Here is an 18,743-nt window from a genome sequence, read left to right on the forward strand (position 1 = left end):
GTTACTGCCCCTGGTTTTTCTTTTTGTAGAAGGTAAAAAAGGCCTCTACCTCAAAGGGCTGTTGTTATGAGTTATGAGTTAATGCCTGTAAAGAGTCTGAACATGTGCCTAGCATAGAGTAAACAGAGTAAATACTCAACAGATGAATGTTGTTGGTCGTTGTCTTCTCACTCCCCTTCCCTGGCTCTACTTTGAGTGAAAAAACGGTATGTGTAAAGGCACTCCAATGGCCCATGACTTCCATTCTGACCTTAGCTTCCTTCCCATCACTTCCCTCAGCACTTAAGTCCTAGCAACGCCAAAGCATGACCTCCCATGCTATGTATGTCATGTTCTGCTGCTTTGGCGTATGCTGTGCCGGCTGCCTAAAAGGCCCACCTCCCATCATCTGACAAGGGAACTCCTACCCACCCCTTAAGACTCAGCTCAAGGGTCTCCCACATTGGGGAGGCTGTCCTACCTCTCCTCCCTCCATGCTACTGCTGTGGGCTGCCGAAGACTCAATCGTCATTCTTACTATATTGCAGTGTATAGACAGACAGGAGGGTATTACATAAACTTTGATTTACTTATAATACCATTATTCATCATAGCAAATACATATACAATGGAAAAAATTGGAAACAACATGAATAAATGCCGATCATTAACAATTCACTAAATAAACAGTAAAACCTATATATAATGGAGTATTATGCAACTATTAAAATGTATTTTTAAATGTTCAAGAAATGAAATATACTTCTAATGAAATATTAAGTAAAAAAGTTATATGAAAAATTATGCATACGATGGATCTCACGTACCAAATATGCATTAAAGGACTAAAAGGTAATATCTGGAATGGCGGGATTGTAGAAAATTTTATTTTTTATATTTTTAAACTATTCTAAATTTTCTGCAGGGTATATATATTCTTCTTAGTGTCATAAAAAGTGAGCTCTTCTAGAGAAATTTTCATCTCAGCAAAGCACAGGGGCTGATACAGAGTAGACACACAATCAACAGTGTTCATGAATGAACAAACACACTGGCCAGCAGTGTGCTAAATATTATAAGAGCAGAATCTAGATTGGGAAACTAGAGAGATACAGACATCAATAGTCAAGAAAAAAGAACATGTTTGGGGAGAAAGATGAAGTTGAGTTTTGAAATACTTTATTGGAGATGCTTATTGAAAATCCAAGAGATGGTGGAGATGTTGAGCAGTCAAACGGAAGGCATACATCTGGAATGAACAAGAATTCTCTGGGTGTAAATCAGAGATGAGGTAAGCAGTGTAGTGGAGGTAAATGAAAGAAAAATGAATCAAACCACCCATTTCCAAGGTTCCAGTCAGAAATTTGGTACTATGTGTGTTGGGTAAGTGATCTGTTCATCTGTAAGAGTCACTGCACATCTCTAAAAATGCCATGTCCCAGGAACTCAAAGAAGATCCACCAGCACTTATCTCTGTATTCTCTTTGTCTCTATAGATTAACATCTAGAATACTTATAACTATGGTTTACTTACGTTGTCCACAGTGAGTCCCTATGTATCCTTTCTGGCACAGACAGTGATCATCACTGCAGCTACCTCCATTCATGCAGCGAATGTTACAGTGTTGGACTTGAAAAGGAAAAAAAAAAGACTGATTTATTTTTGCAGTTTAAGCACATAGATAGCAACAGTTCACACGAGTTCATCTGCAGTGAAGAGAAAATAAAATGGTTCATCAAGATTTATATATTTATGCAGAAATGACCTAATTGACAATGCTAGACATGTCATTTTGTGTGCATAAAATCATTTACAATGCAACGTAATTGTTTCTTCGATACTTACTTTAATAGTGCTCAATGACTTCTCTAATTTAGCAGAACTTATCACTCAATGTCATTTCTGTAATTTATACCAACAAGAAAATAGTGCCTTGAGGGACCAGACGAGACAAGATTACGACGGCAATAATTTTCTTGTTAAAAGATGCAGAGTCCCAGGTAGGTGGGCAGGAAAACATTCAGGGTGACAAATTCCAAGAAATGTTGGTAAAAGAAAATTTGGAGGCAGCAAAAAGAAGGGAAAAAAATACCTACGACGGCATTTAATAACAAGACTGCTTGATAACGGAGACAGCTGGACTCGGCTCAGAAAGAGCTGCTGGTTTAAACTGTAACCTTAAACCAACTAAGACCCACAGTGTTTGAAATGCACTCTTTACCACACTGTCACCTACAGAAGTGTGAGAGCTTCAGCACCCAGAGGAGGAAGACCACGGGCAGGTGGGCTGACTTAGACTGAGACGATGAGGCGCTAGAAGGAGCTGGAGTGAAAGACGCCTGGGAGAGAGAATGACAGCGTGGTGCGGGCTCCGGCACCTTCAGGGCTCTGCTGCCTCTGCTTCAGTAATTCAGGCACTCTCAAAATCCCAGGCTGCTCCTTAGTCCTCTAGAAACAGTCAACTACCTTACTTGGAGAAGACGAAAGGCTTGATCGAATTAATCATTGTTGACACATCCCTATACGAGGAGGCCAGGATTGGGCATGGAAATTTGGCTCACTCTGCCCTGCCCTCCAAGCTGGGGGAGTAAATCCCTAGAGAAAAAGGCTCAACAATTTCACATCAGGGGACAAAAAGCCCTTCTTCTGTGTAAGAGCAGAAATCAGCTGCTTAGGCTTGCTCTTATGCAAAGCCTTCTTGGAGCACAGGGTCCAAATCTTCCCCCAAGAGCAGAGAGGAGACTCCTCCCAGCAGCCACCTTCTTCAGTACCCCTTGTTAGGATGCTCAGTTCAGAATCCCAAAGAGGCCGCTGACTTCAGGAGAAGGGGCCATTTGCGTCAAGTGCTACACAAATCTCAGCATGACAACAGGGAGAAGGAAGGTGCCGGAACCCAATACTTACTATGCCCTCAGACAGTACTGAAGAGCTAAGTCAGGTTGAAAGTGAGGCACCTTTTCGAGAACATGTCACATACTTCCTGAAACACCATCAAAGACTCCCTACGTCCGCTCTATTAAGAACCCCTCCATCTCACATGCAAAGCCCTCCCGTGAGCCTATCAGGGCTGCTTTGCCTGCTCCTAATACATTCTATGACTCAGTCCCCAATGTACTTTATCAGTCACTCACTCACTCAACAAATATTTCTGAGTGCCGTACCAAATGCCTGGCACTTTGTGCTAGTCTCTTCACGAATCTCCTCTTTAACCTGTCACTTTGACCCTTTGCCCCAACCCCTAACATATAACACACACACAGTTCTCACCAAATACTGAAATCCTCCTACCTATCTCCTAGACCCACTGCAAACGTCTGTTCTTTCCTTTGATCTTTTCTGATTTCTGTTCTCTCCTCCCTCCCCCACTAGATACTAGCCCTCTTTGTTCTGACTCCAGAGTACTTAATAATTCTCTCTGGAAATATATGTTATATAATCAAACTTTTTTTTTTTAAGTTATTTCTCCTATCCCCAGCACATTTGTCTAAAGGCATCATGAGAGCGGGGAGTGGGAAGAATCATGATTATTAATTATATCCCCATAAGTGCTCAGAGCATCCCTTGCCTGTATACAGGTGCTGTATACAACTTTGCTAAATTAATTTCTGTTTACTTAATTCATGCTCCATGATAATGACACCAAAAGCTATGCTCAAACACTGAGACTGTGTAGTTGCCTAAGCACTTATACAGCACTCAATAGGTTGCTATTAAAAATATTTTTATCACAGGGCTTCCCTGGTGGTGCAGTGGTTGAGAGTCCACCTGCCGATGCAGCGGACGCGGGTTCGTGCCCCGGTCCGGGAAGATCCCACGTGCCACGGAGTGGCTGGGCCTGTGAGCCATGGCCACTGAGCCTGCGCCCAGAGCCTGTGCTCCGCAACGGGAGAGGCCACAACAGTGAGAGGCCCACATACCGCAAAAAAAAAAAAAAAATATATATATATATATATATATTTATTTATCTTTGTTTCCCCATATATAAAAGCAGAAATAACTCCTTTATTATAAAGCAGAAACTAACACACCATTGTAAAGCAATTATACTCCAATAAAGATGTAAAAAAAAAAAATCAACCAACCCAGAAAACTGATTAAAACAGTTATTTTAGGCTCCTATGATTTCTATTAAAACGTCTCAGCCAAAATGCTTTTTTAACTAAAGAACTATTTACAAGTATACAAAAGAAATGATTTGATGAAAAATTTGGATAATGTTCTAAGTAGGTCAGGAAAAGGTGTACAGTTGCTTTAAAATCTGAAGTTAAACTTAGCTTCATCCTATCTTAGCAAAACAGTGAGGGTTGGGAAAAGCACAGGAAATGATGTCATCTGTCAAGCAGCATAGGAACTCAACCCACAAACTGATTTCAATTAAAGTGGTTCATGCCAAGAGCTAATTTCCATTCCCACATGAGCAACAAAGCCATTTAGCTACTTTGAGATAAAAAAGCTAACAGTAGTTTAAATAGTGACTTTACATTATTTGTTCAAATTGAAAAAGAGAATGAATTCTTCTTTCTGGGAAGAATGGTAAGCTTACATTTAAATGTAATATCATAAAAACCTCCCTGATATGCTGTTACACTTTTTCCTACACTGTCTTTCAGGTGAACTTTTTCCAGCATAAACTATTCTTTCTCCTTTAGAAAATAAAAGCACTTGGTCAGACTTGTGAAACAGTAAGGCATGGTTAGTCCAGTGGTCGAAATAAACCAATGTACCATGTCTCCTTGGGCCAGAGGTGGAAAGCTCATCGACAGATAACAGCATCTTAATCTCCTGCTTTGCCACGAACATGTTTACCAAATTCGCATTCTTTGTGAGTCTTAGATCTGCAGGGGAAAGAGTATTTCCTTAAAGGTGGGCGTGATCACTCAGGATTTCTGTGGGGAAATAAAAGAACTAGATCTGTAGCTTCACTACACAGCAGAAACAGTTTAGAGAGTATATATATACACACTGGTTTTATTGTTGATTGAGTCCTGCCATTGATGCATATTCTAAATTTACTCTGATGTGACAAAGAATTCCAGATGTCTGGCAATTAGGAGACTATGTTCTATGTCGCTAGAAAAAGCCAACTGAAAAAATAAGGGCTTCACTTGAACCCATATGATGCTCTAAATACCTCAAGTTACAATAGATTCCTAAACTCAATCTGTGTTAAGATTTTACCAGAAACTGAAAATACTAGGGGAGTTTAAGTGTCAGTGTACAGGTCTATGCTGCCACGTGCAGCTGGTCCTGAGGAGAACTTCCCCTCCAAGATGGGCAGACAGCCTCAAAGGGTTTCAAGGAAGGCTTAACATCCTAGAACTAACAGAAAATGTTGCCATTAACCTGTAGCCACATAGAGTCCCAAACAAATTTTATGTTCATTCCAGAAGATGTCAGTCAGTCATTTCAATCATTCAACAAATATTTACTGAATGCCCTCCATTTGCCAGGTATCAAAAAGAGTAGAAGAAACTTTCTTTAGATTATAACCCAGCACAAGTTAATTCTTAAAATAACCAACCAAAAGAGAGTGACGTAAACACGCTACTGGAACAAGAGAGATGCAGGGCTGGCACTTGGGTCTAAATACCTCTCAGGTAATGATTTTCTTTGGGATGCATTAGCTTGGGACTGATTCTAAAAACTTCCATTATCTTGGCAGGCACAAGGGGCAGAAAGAACAATGGGAGCAATTTGCAAATAAGTATCTGTATGGCAACATGTGATTTTAATGTAGGCACTAGGAAAAGTACAAGGCAAATTAAACAGCTAGACTAACTTCTGGACTTGACATCTGAGACAACAGTCCATAGGGGCAACCAGAGTCACTGCAGGATAGAAATAATTTTCACTGGGAGAGATAACTGCAATGACATTTTCCTTAAGTGCATACATAATCTATGGTGCCTTAGAAGAGCAACTTCACTAAAGTGTCTCAGAACAAAACAAAAAACCTAGCAGAGCTGCAAATGGTCCAGAGAAAGACAAGTTATATGACAGCAGTGATAAAGGCACTTCCATACAGGGCTAACTAGAAAGCAAAGAGCTCATTCCTCTTCTTCCTGTTCATAGAAATCCCACACCACCCTGAAAAATCTTTCCAAGGTCACTTCTTCCAGACTAGCTACAGTACCACCTTCCCATCCTTTGAGTGTTCTTACACTTTCAGCATGTGTTTGCAGCACACTCACTCAAACTCACTAACACACTGGTCTACAATTGTTCCCCTGGCCTTCTTACACCCTTAGAGCTTGGATTCATGTTGGGAGTCCCAGCACCCCAAATTCTAACTAAACTGAAGTGAATTAAAAATGATAAAATTTTATCCAACTAAAAGGGGTTCCAAATTGTAAAGATGCCAATACTCACCAAACTGACACACAGGTTTAGAGCAATTCCTATCGAAATCCTAGAAAGATTTTTTTTGTAGATACAGACAAGGCAAAGGAACTAGAATCACAATTTTGAAAAAGAAGAATAAAGTGGGAGGAAATTAGTCTACTCAATTTTCAAAACTTACCACATGGCTGCAGTAATCAAGACTGTATGGTATAGGAGAAGGGACAGACAAATGGATCAATGGACTAGAACAGAGAACCCAGAAGTAGATCTACACAAATATGCCCAACTGATTTTTGACAAAAATGCAGAAGTAATTCAATGGACAAAGGATAGCCTTTTCAGAAATAAATGGTGTTGGAGCAATTAGACATCCACAGGTATCAACTACACCTAGACCTCAACCTCACACCTCATACAAAAAGTACCTCAACATGGATCACAGATGTAAATGTAAAACTCTATAACTTTTAGAAAAAATGGAGAAAATGTTCAGGATCTAGGGCTAGGCAAAGAGTTCCTGGACTTGAAACCAAACGTGTGATTTTTTTCCATTAAAGGAAAAATTGATAAATTGGACTTAATTTTTAAAAGCTTTGCTCTGTTAGAAGATGAGAAGGCAAGCTACAGAGTGGGAGAAAATGTTTGCAAATCACATATCTGACAAAGAGCTAGTATTTAAATTATATAAACAGTAAAATAGTTAAGAATCCAATTAGGCAAAAGATGTGAAGAGACATTTCACTTAAGAAGATATATACAGGTGAAAAAATGGTACAGATGAACTGGTTAGCAGGGCAGAAATAGAGACACAGATGTAGAGAACAAACGTATGGACACCAAGGGGGGGAAGTGGCGGGAGGGGGGTGGTGGTGGGATGAATTGGGAGATTGGGATTGACATGTATACACTAATATGTATAAAATAGATACCTAATAAGAGCCTGCTGTATAAAAAAATAAAATAAAATTCAAAACAACAACAAAAAGAAGATATATACAGGTGACAAATAAACACAGGAAAAGATGTTAAACATCATAAGCCAGTAGAAAAATGCAAATTAAAACTACAATGATGTAATTACTATATATCTATCAGAATCGCTAAAATTTAAAATAGTGGCAACCCCAAAAGCTGGTAAAAATGCAGAGAAACTGGGTCATTCATGTATTGCTGGTGAGAATGTAAAATGGTACAGTCACTCCAAAAACAGCTGGCAGTTTCTAGAAAAGCTAAATATGCAACTACAGTACAACCCAGCAATTACAGTTCTGGATGTTTATCCCAGAGAAATAAAGACTTACATTCACACAAAGACCTGTACATAAATGCTCATAGCAGCTTTGTTTGAAAATCAAAAAAACTAGAAAGAACTCATATGTCTTTCAATGGGTGAGTGGCTAAACAAACTGTGTTACATCCATAGTGTGTAATACTACTCAGCGATAAAAGGGAACGAACTACTGATATATACAACAACAACAATAGGATGAATTTCCAGAGAATTATGCTGAGTGAAAAAAGCCAGTCCCAAAAGGTTACATACTGTGTGATTCCATTTATACAACATTCTTGAAATGACAAAATTATAGAAATAGACAACAGGTTAGTGGTGGTCACGATTAAGGAGAAGTAGGAGGAAACGAATATGAGAGTAACATGAAGGATCTGGTGGTGATGGTAATGTTCTGTATCTTGACTGTATCCGTGTCAATATCCTGGCTGTGATATTGCACGATAGTCTCACAAGATGTTAACATGGGGACAACTGGATAGAAGGTACCCAGGATCTCTACACAGTACTTCTTACGATTGAATGTGAATCTATAATTATCTCAAAATAATAAGTTTAATTTTTAAATCCTTTTTAAAAACATAAAGAATAAAACAGGATGAGCATAAAATTGATCTCCAAAGTCTAAAATGTGAAATTTAGGGAGCACCTTTTATAACAACATACTGTATATTATTTAAGAAGATAATCTATTGTATATTTCTGTATATTTAAGGAGAGTTTGAGTGAATTCATGGATCACCAATGACAGGTCTTTATGAGAATTAGGGTTGCTCAGGATCTATCTCTGGCCTCAGAGACTGAGAGAGTAGAGAGCAGTCCCAATAGACCTGGAGTTAAAGTCTAGAAAACTCGCTCTGACCCTGTCTAGCCAATCCCGCTTTTGCCCTGGTGCCTCAATGACTGGCAGCAAGACTCCTGATAGGTTAAGGGAAGCCACGACTTCCGGGTGTCCAAAGGAATTGCTGGCTGGCAATTTGGACTTTCTGGAAATGCGATCTCTCATTCAGGCCACTAAGAGATCATTTCCTATTTTACAAGTCACAGGACACAAGTTGAAAATAACCTGAAAGAAAAACCCTCCTTTCATTCTTTATATTTTCAAATGAGAAGGCTGTGGCCTCAGAGGTCCTACAACTTGCCCAGACCTCCTTGACTCCATCACATAACAAGTATAAAGTTTCTTATAGGAAATACTGATAAAATGATATTGACTCCCTCTTAGCAGAACCACAGGCAGTGAATGCAAACATTTCACTGAGTTGGATTATTCTTCTGTTAGCAGGGCAGTTAGCAAAGGGATCTATCCAAATGTGTCTACCATATCACGGGCAGGAAGTTCTATAGGACGGCAGAGCTGTTCCCTAGAACATCACTTAAAAAGATCAGAAATGAATTCTGAACATCCCCAGCTACCCTTCATTTAAAACATTCTGCCATCTTTAGTTGTGCAAGCTGTCTGGACATTATTAGTTCAGGTAGAGTCCAAGCCAACAATTTTAAAGGCTCCAAATGCCTGAAAAACCCTGATGAAACCATATCTTCCCTCTCACACCACTCTCAACCACCAGCTACTTGGGGGCTTTGTCCAATGTCCAAGTACCGTAGATGAACCCAAACCATCTCAGAGAGCACCACCCACAGGTCTTGAACTTCAGCCTCTACCCTAACCTGGCCCACAAGACCATACCACTATATTCCTCCCACCTCACTGCTAGCTTAAAGTCTACTAGGACCACAGCTTTTCCCTCTGATCTTGTTAACATCCTTTCTCCACATCTCATGATTTTTACTTGATTAAATCATTAGCAGCTCACACTATCATTGAAGACCTTTCCAGCTGGATACCCGGTTTTGCCATCCGGCAATATTTTCTTCCCCCAGTGGAGTGCAGTGTTGTTGGTTGGTTCAAGAACCAGTCTGAGAGATGGTTCTATTCCCAACTTGATATGTAGACTCCTTCCCCACCCTGAGGCTCTCACTCCTCAGAGGCAGCCTGGAGGTCATCCTGATGGAGATGGAGACATCCGACATGTTCCCCAAAGTGCTTCCAGCTGAGCTCTCTACCTCTTGATATTCCTCCAGCTCAAGTGCTCCTGATATGTAGAACTAACCTACCCTTGCTTGGAGGACACACATTGAAAACCAAGCTGAGATCAAGTAAGAACATGCTACACCCATTGCAATAAGTTAATGAGTCCCAGCCCAAGGGGGAGTTTCTATCCCAACCTACAACTGTCTGTATTTAGTGCTAGACTATCTCTGTTTGGTTTCCACCAGAAGCAAATTCTGAGACAATAATTCAAATGTGAGTAGTTTATTTCAGAAGTAATTTCAGGAAACACTGGTAAGAGACTGGGAAAGTGAAAGAAAGCCTATAAAGTACATGATCAAGCCTATTCCTACTGTGGGCAACTAGGGCTCAATCCCACTAGGGAACTTCAGAAGACAGTGCATAACACACTTCGCAGTTATGCAAAAGGAGAGGCAAGGAAGCATGGGTACCTATCCAACACTCTCCGTTTGTCATTGGTTAAAAGGTGCTTCTAATTAATCCCCTCAGCCTTCCAGCTTGTCCTACATGCTCTGTGGCCAGAAAAATGTTACAGAGCTCCCAGGCAGAGTCACTCGTGTCACCCATGAATGCCAAGGTATGTGAGTGGTCACCAAGAGGGTCTGCTACCCTGCACTACTTGCCCCGTCCTGTAATTGGTTCATGAGAGCCACGGTTAAATGCGAGGACTCTTAACAGGTAATGAATCTTGACCCCGCGGAAGTCTCTACTTGCAATCGATGAAAGAGAATGTGCTTATTCCACAATACTCTCCTTAAAACCTTGTCAAAACCAGAACACACTGTAAGAGGAGTGTATTTTCCCATCAGAAATGGGAAATGGAAAAGGAACCTAAGTTTTTGCCTTGGTGATGGTCAAGGTGTTGAGGGGCTATTTATATAGACATGAACTTCAACTTTTTTAACAACCAATGACTCACCTCCTTCCCGAGCCCTACATTTCCCCTAATTCACTGCTGAGCACCCTGCATTTCAAAACAAAAACCAATAGAACAAGCAAGCAAAGTCTCTGAATAATGAACAGAATGAACAAAGTGGTAAAATTCTGAAAGGGAAAATATGTTTGTGCTTCATGATAAATCATCCCCAATAAACTGCCATGATGACTCCTTCCATTTTCTTCTTGCAAAAGCAGGGTCTCAAGTTGTAAAAAGTGTTTAATCAGATTCATATTTCAGTACCACAAGGAAGAATGCTTAGTTTTCTTGAGCCAAAAAATGTTCATTAAACAATCATTTCATTGAGCATCTTTTATGGTGTTTACACTGGAGATACAAAAATGAATAAGGTGACACCTACACAGAAGGAAGCCATAATCTTTATATTATTCACAGTAACTACTTCCCATAGGTAATTTCCCTATAAAAAGTGAAGAAGGGAAATGAGAGCCCAGATTGAGGAAAGCCATTCCAAGTATTTTGGGCAGAACAGAGAAGGCAGATGTTCTAGTGAAAAAAAATGTATTGCAGGCAAGAGAAAAGCCAAAAGCAAATTTAGGAGAAAATCGGGCATAACCACATAAAATAATATTATATATAATGACATGTTATACTCACTGGATCTGGAACCACAGGAAGGAGCTATCTGACCAGATGGGCAAGTGCACATATTTGGCCTAGAACAAAATCCATCCCCACAGGAATGCCGGCAAATGGCTGTGAACAAAACCAGAGGTCTGTTAGCACATGGCTTCAGAGCACGGTGATTTACAGGGCCCCAATCCTCCAGTGAGGAAACCTGGCCTATCAGGTTCCTTGTTAACTTTGCCATCATGACCTATGTGACCTTAGGCTTCAGATTTATTCATTTATAAAACAAATCTGTTGGACTAAATAAACTCTGGCTATAAGATTCGGCAACTCCCTTATCCGTATCAGTGGTTCTCCATCCTCTCTTTGCTTATTCCACAGCTCTCAATCTGTCAAAAACCCAAGATATCCTATAAAGGGAAAATAAAATAAACAAAAATCTTGTGTGTGTGTGTGTGTGTGTGTGTGTGTGTACACACACACACACACACACACACACACACGTTGTTTTTATGCTAACTTTAAGATGTAATAATATAAAAATTGTAGCAGTATTCTTGGGAGCCTATTTTATTATAAATGCTTAAAGTTTACTAATTTTTATAAAAATACTGTGCCCTGCTAAGACTACTTCCCTAGATAAGACCCTGCCAGTCGAGAACATATGATCTATGGAGGAACTTGTATCCTACATTTAGTCCTGTTGTGAATTACATCCAAAGTCTGAGAGAAGACGTGTGAATCCACTTCAGTAGTACTGATCCTACAGTCAGGAAGCCATTCATCTTTTAGAGAATTATTAACATTTTCATGCCACCCAGAATCTAATATCATACTTGTACCAAATGCTCTGCTATTGGACTAAAGAATAAGTTCAAATGGTAAATGATTTATATTTAACAGAAGACCAAGATTTGGTCACTACTTTTTATACTCAGAAGGCTTGATCCTTTCCTTCAAACTCCTGAACAAACTTGCAAGGGCAAATGAAATGTACAAGGCCAAAAATAATACCCTTGATAGACAGTGCATTGAAACATCAGAAGAGCCTAGGATGGAGGTTGAAAACTATTAAGAAATAAGCTGTCAAAGGATCCTACAAACATTTATTTAATACCTGAAGTCAGCATTTCTCAGAGATTCTATAGAACACTAGGGAAAGGGTTTTGCTGTCAAGTTCATTTAGAAAACTCCAAATACCATTATACCCCTCTCTTAGTGAGTCAGGTATGATCTTGAAGTAAACCACAATGTGCCAAATGAATAAATTGCTTTTAGTTAAAATCAAGAATTGGGAAAGGGATTAACTTTTTCAGGTCACCAAGAGAATGCTGGTTGAAATAATCTCTTCTTCTCCACAGACCACTCTTGGCCAAATAAGAAGGGGGGGTGAAGTAATTCCTTAAGTGTCCTTTCAGCTCTCAATTTCCCATTATACAAATGGAGTTTTCTAAAAACAAAAATTATTTCACAGGTATGATAACTGTAAAAGCTCATGGAGGACAGATGCCATAACTAACTTGACTTAGTATCGCCATTAAATAGCACCTTGTCTTGCATGTAATTTGTCGCTCAACATTTGTGAGGTATGATGAGAATCCGGGGCTTTCCCACAGAAGCAGAGTCGGTAGAGGAATCTCTGGTACCATCTGAGTTCTTCCCCTAGTCTTTTCACTCATCCTCATATGATGCTCTATCTGCTTCCTCTCCCCTTTGTCTAAGAGTTAGGTCTGCTTTTAGCCTCGATCACCGAAATTCAACATACAAGGTTTGGGCGGGCTTGTGGGTGGCCAACACAGTTAGAAATTACAGTAAGGAAAGCAGCAATGATAAACTGTTTTTCAAAACTCCATCAAAGTGATTACATAGTCTATGCAGCCAGGCACAAGGTATGCCATGACATGAAACCTTGATCAAAGTATCCCTGTGGCTCTATTCCCTCTATCTCAGAAACATTCTAAAGGAAGTCATTGAGTTAAAGTATAACAGTGGTTTGACCAAGTTAATATATTTCCCAAGCTGGATTCAGAGAAAGTAGGAAAATCTTAGAGCTGGAAGGCTCTGCTATAGACATATTAATGGTATGCAGTTACAAAAGACCGAATACGAAGAATCACCATGCAACCAAAACAACAAAACAAGAACATGAAAAATGACAGACTATTTACTTACGGACAATACACTGATTTCCACCAGGTAAGGTCTTCCATCCAGGGCAACAGTAAGCATTGTAACGTGATCCACAGACATTAGGTCTGAAACAAAAACAAAAAAAATTCAATCACGAGAATTCCATACTTTAAAAAAAAAAAAGAATATATGACCAAATAAAAGGAAAAAATTCCTGAGTTATTAGAACAGTATGAATCTTTGCAGACAAGAAAAGTAAACTCATGGGACTCAATGCTGGCTTAGTAGTTTGGGACATTTTAACACAAGATACCAACACGGATATGCTTAATATCACCTATGCATACAGCACATCAGGAAAATAAAAACCACAGGAACAAAATGCAGTGCTTTCTATCACAATGCACAGATATAAAAAGTTATGGAGCCATATGAGACTAGTTTAAACAATAAATGTACCAATCTAGTTAAGAAAAGTCATCATAAGATCTACTGAATGTAAGGTTTTATATTTCTATTCATTGAAGTTGTGTATATTTTTTCCTATGGCCCAGCTACCCTGTAAAATGTGACCACATTCTTCCTTTCACCAGAATTACAGGAATGCACACCCTGACATTAGAAAAAAAAAAAAAGCCAAAACACGTAAATATTTCTTTAGCCAAAATTTGGAAACATAGTTGATACCAGCAGTTACAGGAAAATAAAGCCAATGTCACTCTGGCTTCCTTGTTTACAGTTCATCACATGTCTTGGAGCAAAGCCTCCATTCAGGATACATTCAGGATCCAAATGATCCTATTTAACAATTTAAGGGAGCAACTGGGTAAAGATCTAACAAATTTTACACTGGAAACTAAGGCAGAGGGTATAACACACAGAGACCCAAAAGAAACCATTCATTCATTTCATTTTGCCACGTCTGAGGGCCTAAACCTTGATGCCAGTTCCTCGAGTTCAGGGGCTGATAAGGCAGGTCAAAGGTTTTGCAATCAGTTTCACAAACTAGGAGCTATTCCAAGGCTTGCTGGTATAAATACTGTAGTCCCATAAGTATAAGCCTTTAAGAACAACTGCAGAGCTAAAATGCATACCTGTATATGCACAGAACCCTCCTGCATTTCCTCTGAACTCACTACTTTAACCAAATGCAGGATTGGGAAGTGAGGTAAAGTCTTTGCTCTGTCCTGTACTCTCTTTACAGCCCCAGAGAACCTGGAATACTCTGCAGGGAAAAATGTACACTTCAGACCAACTGATGCTGAGGTCAGAAAAAGAAATAGGAAGAAGGATGGAGGAGCCAGGGAGAGGGTCCCAAATCCATACCCAAAAGCCCACGGCTTCTCCAAGGCTAGACAGAAAATGATTGGATAGAGGCTTAATATGTGCATGACGTTAGGACCTCTCTGAGCCTTATTTTATTTCTCTACAACTGGGATAATGAAATGTCTGCCTTGTCCACATTGTGTGTGTGTGTGTGTGTGTGTGTGTGTGTGTGTGTATCAGATGAAATAATGAACATGAAAAGCTTACATATGAAAAGGACAATGAAAACACACAGCAGCATTGTGGTGGAATCATCTTCTGACCTAAATTAGCTACTCAGCCAAAGGAACCATAAGAGATTAAGGAAGAGAGAAAGACTTTATTAGGAATTCTAAGCCAAAGGCTCTCAATTCTTTTTCCCTCCTGTGACAAAGTAGTGCCCCAAGCTTCAGTTCAGAGTGCCCAGAACTTCCTAGGGCTACTCAGAATCTTAGAAAGGGGAGTGAGAGGAAAAGATAGGGTAGAAGGCTGAGGCAGGAGGACACCCAAGCTTCGTAAAAGTTCCCTCAATCTAAAATGACAATCCAGGCCAAAGTCAACCACCTCAAACCTTCCCCACCAACAGCCCATTACAACAACTCCACTGGATTCAGTCCAACCCCAAATCAAACCCTGGAATAACTTCAGAGGATCCCTAAGCCTTTGTAGGGTGTCTGCTGTTGGAGTAACTATGTTTTTCAGACAAAAATCAGGATATACTGTCTGACAAGGAGTGTATTTATGGAGTAACAACACACATAACAGGGTAAAAAAGCTAAGAAAAAAAGAGTCCAGGATCAGTCCTAACAGTCCTGCAAAGCAAGATATTCAAAATATTTTCCAAGGTACATGAAAAATCACAATAATATAGACATTCTTTACTGTTTCCTCAAACTTTAGAATCAACCTACAGACAAAACATGAAAGATGTTACAATTTACAATGGTTACAAAACAAAACGTAAATATTTTAAACCTTTGTGTATCATAAATCAAGAAACGAGTTGGAAAGAAAGGTGTGGAGAGAAATAAAGCAATTGATCCAAGAAATAGAGGTTTAGATATATAATGTTTATAAGTACCAAATGATTATAGAATGGCTAAAAGTCATTCTATAATTATTTTAAAAATATGAAGAAGAAGAGAGAGTAAAAGGTATAGATCTAAGTGAGCTATGTCCCCATCTTTCATGGCAAGAAGCCAATAGGTACTATTTAAATCTAGACATAGAAGCACAAACACGGAACATGGTGTCATGGGGATAAATGTGAGAAGAACTAAAAACAGAAATGGTTAAAACTGGTTGCCTTAAGAGATGAGGATCTGGGGAAGTAGAGAGTTCTTTTGCTTTCTCAATTAATGCCCATCTATAACTGTTAATTTCTTAAACATGTGCTGTTATACTTTGATCATCATCCTTTATTTATTTATTTTTCTTTAATTTTATTTTACCAATTTTTTTATACGGGAGATCCTTATTAGTCATCAATTTTATACATATCAGTGTATACATGTCAATCCCAATCGCCCAATGCAGCACACCACCATCCCCACCCCACCGCGGTTTTCCCCCCTTGGTGTCCATACTTTTGTTCCCTACATCTGTGTCTCAATTTCTGCCCTGCAAACCGGTTCATCTGTACCATTTTTCTAGGTTCCACATGTATGTGTTAATATATGATATTCGTTTTTCTCTTTCTGACTTAACTTCACTCTGTATGACAGTCTCTAGATCCATCCACGTCTCTACAAATTACCAGATTTCATTCTTTTTTATGGCTGAGTAATATTCCATAGTATATATGTACCACATCTTCTTTATCCATTCGTCTGTCGGTAGCATTTAGGTAGCTTCCATGTCCTAGCTATTGTAAATAGTACTGCAATGAACATTCCGGTGGATGTGTCTTTTTGAACTATGGTTTTCTCTGGGTATATGCGAAGTACTGGGATTGCTGGGTAATATGCTAATTCTATTTTTAGTTTTTAATGGAACCTCCACACTGTTCTCCATAGTGGCTGTATCAATTTACATTCCCACCAACAGTGCAAGATGGTTCCCTTTTCTCCACACCCTCTCCAACATTTGTTGTTTTATAGATTTTCTGATGATGCCCATTCGGACTGGTATGAGGTGATACCTCATTGTAGTTTTGATTTGCATTTCTCTAATAATTAGTGATGTTGAGCAGCTTTTCATGTGCTTCTTGGCCATCTGTATCTCTTCTTTGGAGAAATGTCTATTTAGGTCTTCTGCCCAATTTTGGACAGGGTTGTTTGTTTTCTTAATACTGAGCTCCATGAGCTGTTTATATATTTTGGAGATTAATCCTTTGTCCGTTGATTCGTTTGCAAATATTTTCTCCCATTCTGAGTGTTGTCTTTTCATCTTGTTTATGGTTTCCTTTGCTGTGCAAGAGCTCTGAAGTTTCATTAGGTCCCAATTGTTTATTTTTGTTTTTATTTCCATTACTCTAGGAGGTGGATCAAAAAGGATCTTGTGATTTATGTCAAAGAGCGTTCTTCCTATGTTTTCCTCTAAGAGTTTTACAGTGTCCGGTCTTACATTTATGTCTCGAATCCATCTTGAGTTTATTTTTGTGTATGGTGTTAGGGAGTGTTCTAATTTCATTCTTTTACATGTAGCTGTCCAGTGTTCCCAGCACCACTTATTGAAGAGACTGTCTTTTCTCCATTGTATATCCTTGCTTCCCTTGTCATAGATTAGTTGACTATAGGTCCGTGAGTTTATCTCTGGGCTTTCTATCTTGTTCCATTGATCTATGTTTCTGTTTTTGTGCCAGTACCATATTGTCTTGATTACTGTAGTTTTGTAGTATAGTCTGAAGTCAGGGAGTCTGATTCCTCCAGCTCCGTTTTTTTCCCTCAAGACTACTTTGGCTATTCAGGGTCTTTTGTGTCTCCATACAAATTATAAGATTTTTTGTTTTAGTTCCGTACAAAATGCCATTGGTAATTTGATAGGGATTGTGTTGAATCTGTACGTTGCTTTGGGTAGTACAGTCATTTTCACAATCTTTATTCCTCCAATCGAAGAACATGGTATATCTCTCCATCTGTTGGTATCATCTTTAATTTCTTTCATCAGTGTCTTATACTTTTCTGCATAGAGGTCTTTTGTCTCCCTAGGTAGGTTTATTCCTAGGTATTTTATTCTTTTTGTTGCAATGGTAAGTAGGAGTGTTTCCTTAATTTCTCTTTCAGATTTTTCATCATTAGTGTAGAGGAATGCAAGAGATTTCTGTGCATTAATTTTGTATCCTGCAACTTTACCAAATTCATAGATTAGCTCTAGTAGTTTTTTGGTGTCATCTTTAGGATTCTCTATGTATAGTATCATGTCACCTGCAAACAGTGACAGTTTTACTTATTTTCCAATTTGTATTCCCTTTGTTTCTTTTTCTTCTGTGATTGCCGTAGCTAGGACTTCCAAAACTATGCTGAATAATAGTGGTGAGAGTGGACATCCTTGTCTCGTTCCTGATCTTAGTGGAAATGCTTTCAGTTTTTCACCATTGAGAATGATGTTTGCTGTGGGTTTGTCGTATATGGCCTTCATTATGTTGAGGTAGGTTCCCTCTATGCTTTCTGGAGAGTTTTTATCATAAATGAGTGTTGAATTTTGTCAAAAGCTTTTTCTGCATCTGTTGGGATGATCATATGGTTTTTATTCTTCAATCTGTTAATATGGTTTATCACATTGATTAACGTATATTGAAGAATCCTTGCATCCCTGGGATAAATCCCACTTGATCATGGTGTATGATCCTTTTAATGTGTTGTTGGATTCTGTTTGGTAGTATTTTGTTGAGGATTTTTGCATCTATATTCATCAGTGATATTTGTCTGTAAGTTTCTTTCTTTGTAGTATCTTTGTCTGGTTTTGGTATCAGGGTGATGGTGGCCTCATAGAATGAGTTTGGGAGTGTTCCTTCCTCTGCAATTTTTTGGAAGAGTTTGAGAAGAGTGGGTGTTAGCTCTTCTCTAAATGTTTGATAGAATTCACCTGTGAAGCCAGCTGGTTCTGGACTTTTGTTTGTTGGAAGATTTTTAATCACAGTTTCAATTTCATT

At 39.0% G+C, this 18,743-nt stretch overlaps 1 protein-coding gene across 3 annotated transcripts in view; it reads right to left on the reverse strand.

Annotated features, from left to right (window-relative positions):
• FBN1 (fibrillin 1) overlaps window positions 1-18,743 on the reverse strand; it is a 256,463-nt gene that overhangs the window by 206,165 nt on the left and 31,555 nt on the right. For all 3 annotated transcript variants that reach the window (XM_060005191.1, XM_060005190.1, XM_060005189.1), the window contains 3 exons: window positions 13,388-13,470; window positions 11,243-11,341; window positions 1,514-1,609 (listed from right to left, as the gene is read on the reverse strand). In XM_060005191.1, the coding sequence (XP_059861174.1) occupies window positions 1,514-1,609; window positions 11,243-11,341; window positions 13,388-13,470 (278 nt within the window). The remainder of the gene's footprint in view (window positions 1-1,513; window positions 1,610-11,242; window positions 11,342-13,387; window positions 13,471-18,743) is intronic.

This window comes from Delphinus delphis, chromosome 2 (assembly GCF_949987515.2).
Source record: "Delphinus delphis chromosome 2, mDelDel1.2, whole genome shotgun sequence".
NCBI classification, from domain to species: domain Eukaryota; kingdom Metazoa; phylum Chordata; class Mammalia; order Artiodactyla; family Delphinidae; genus Delphinus; species Delphinus delphis.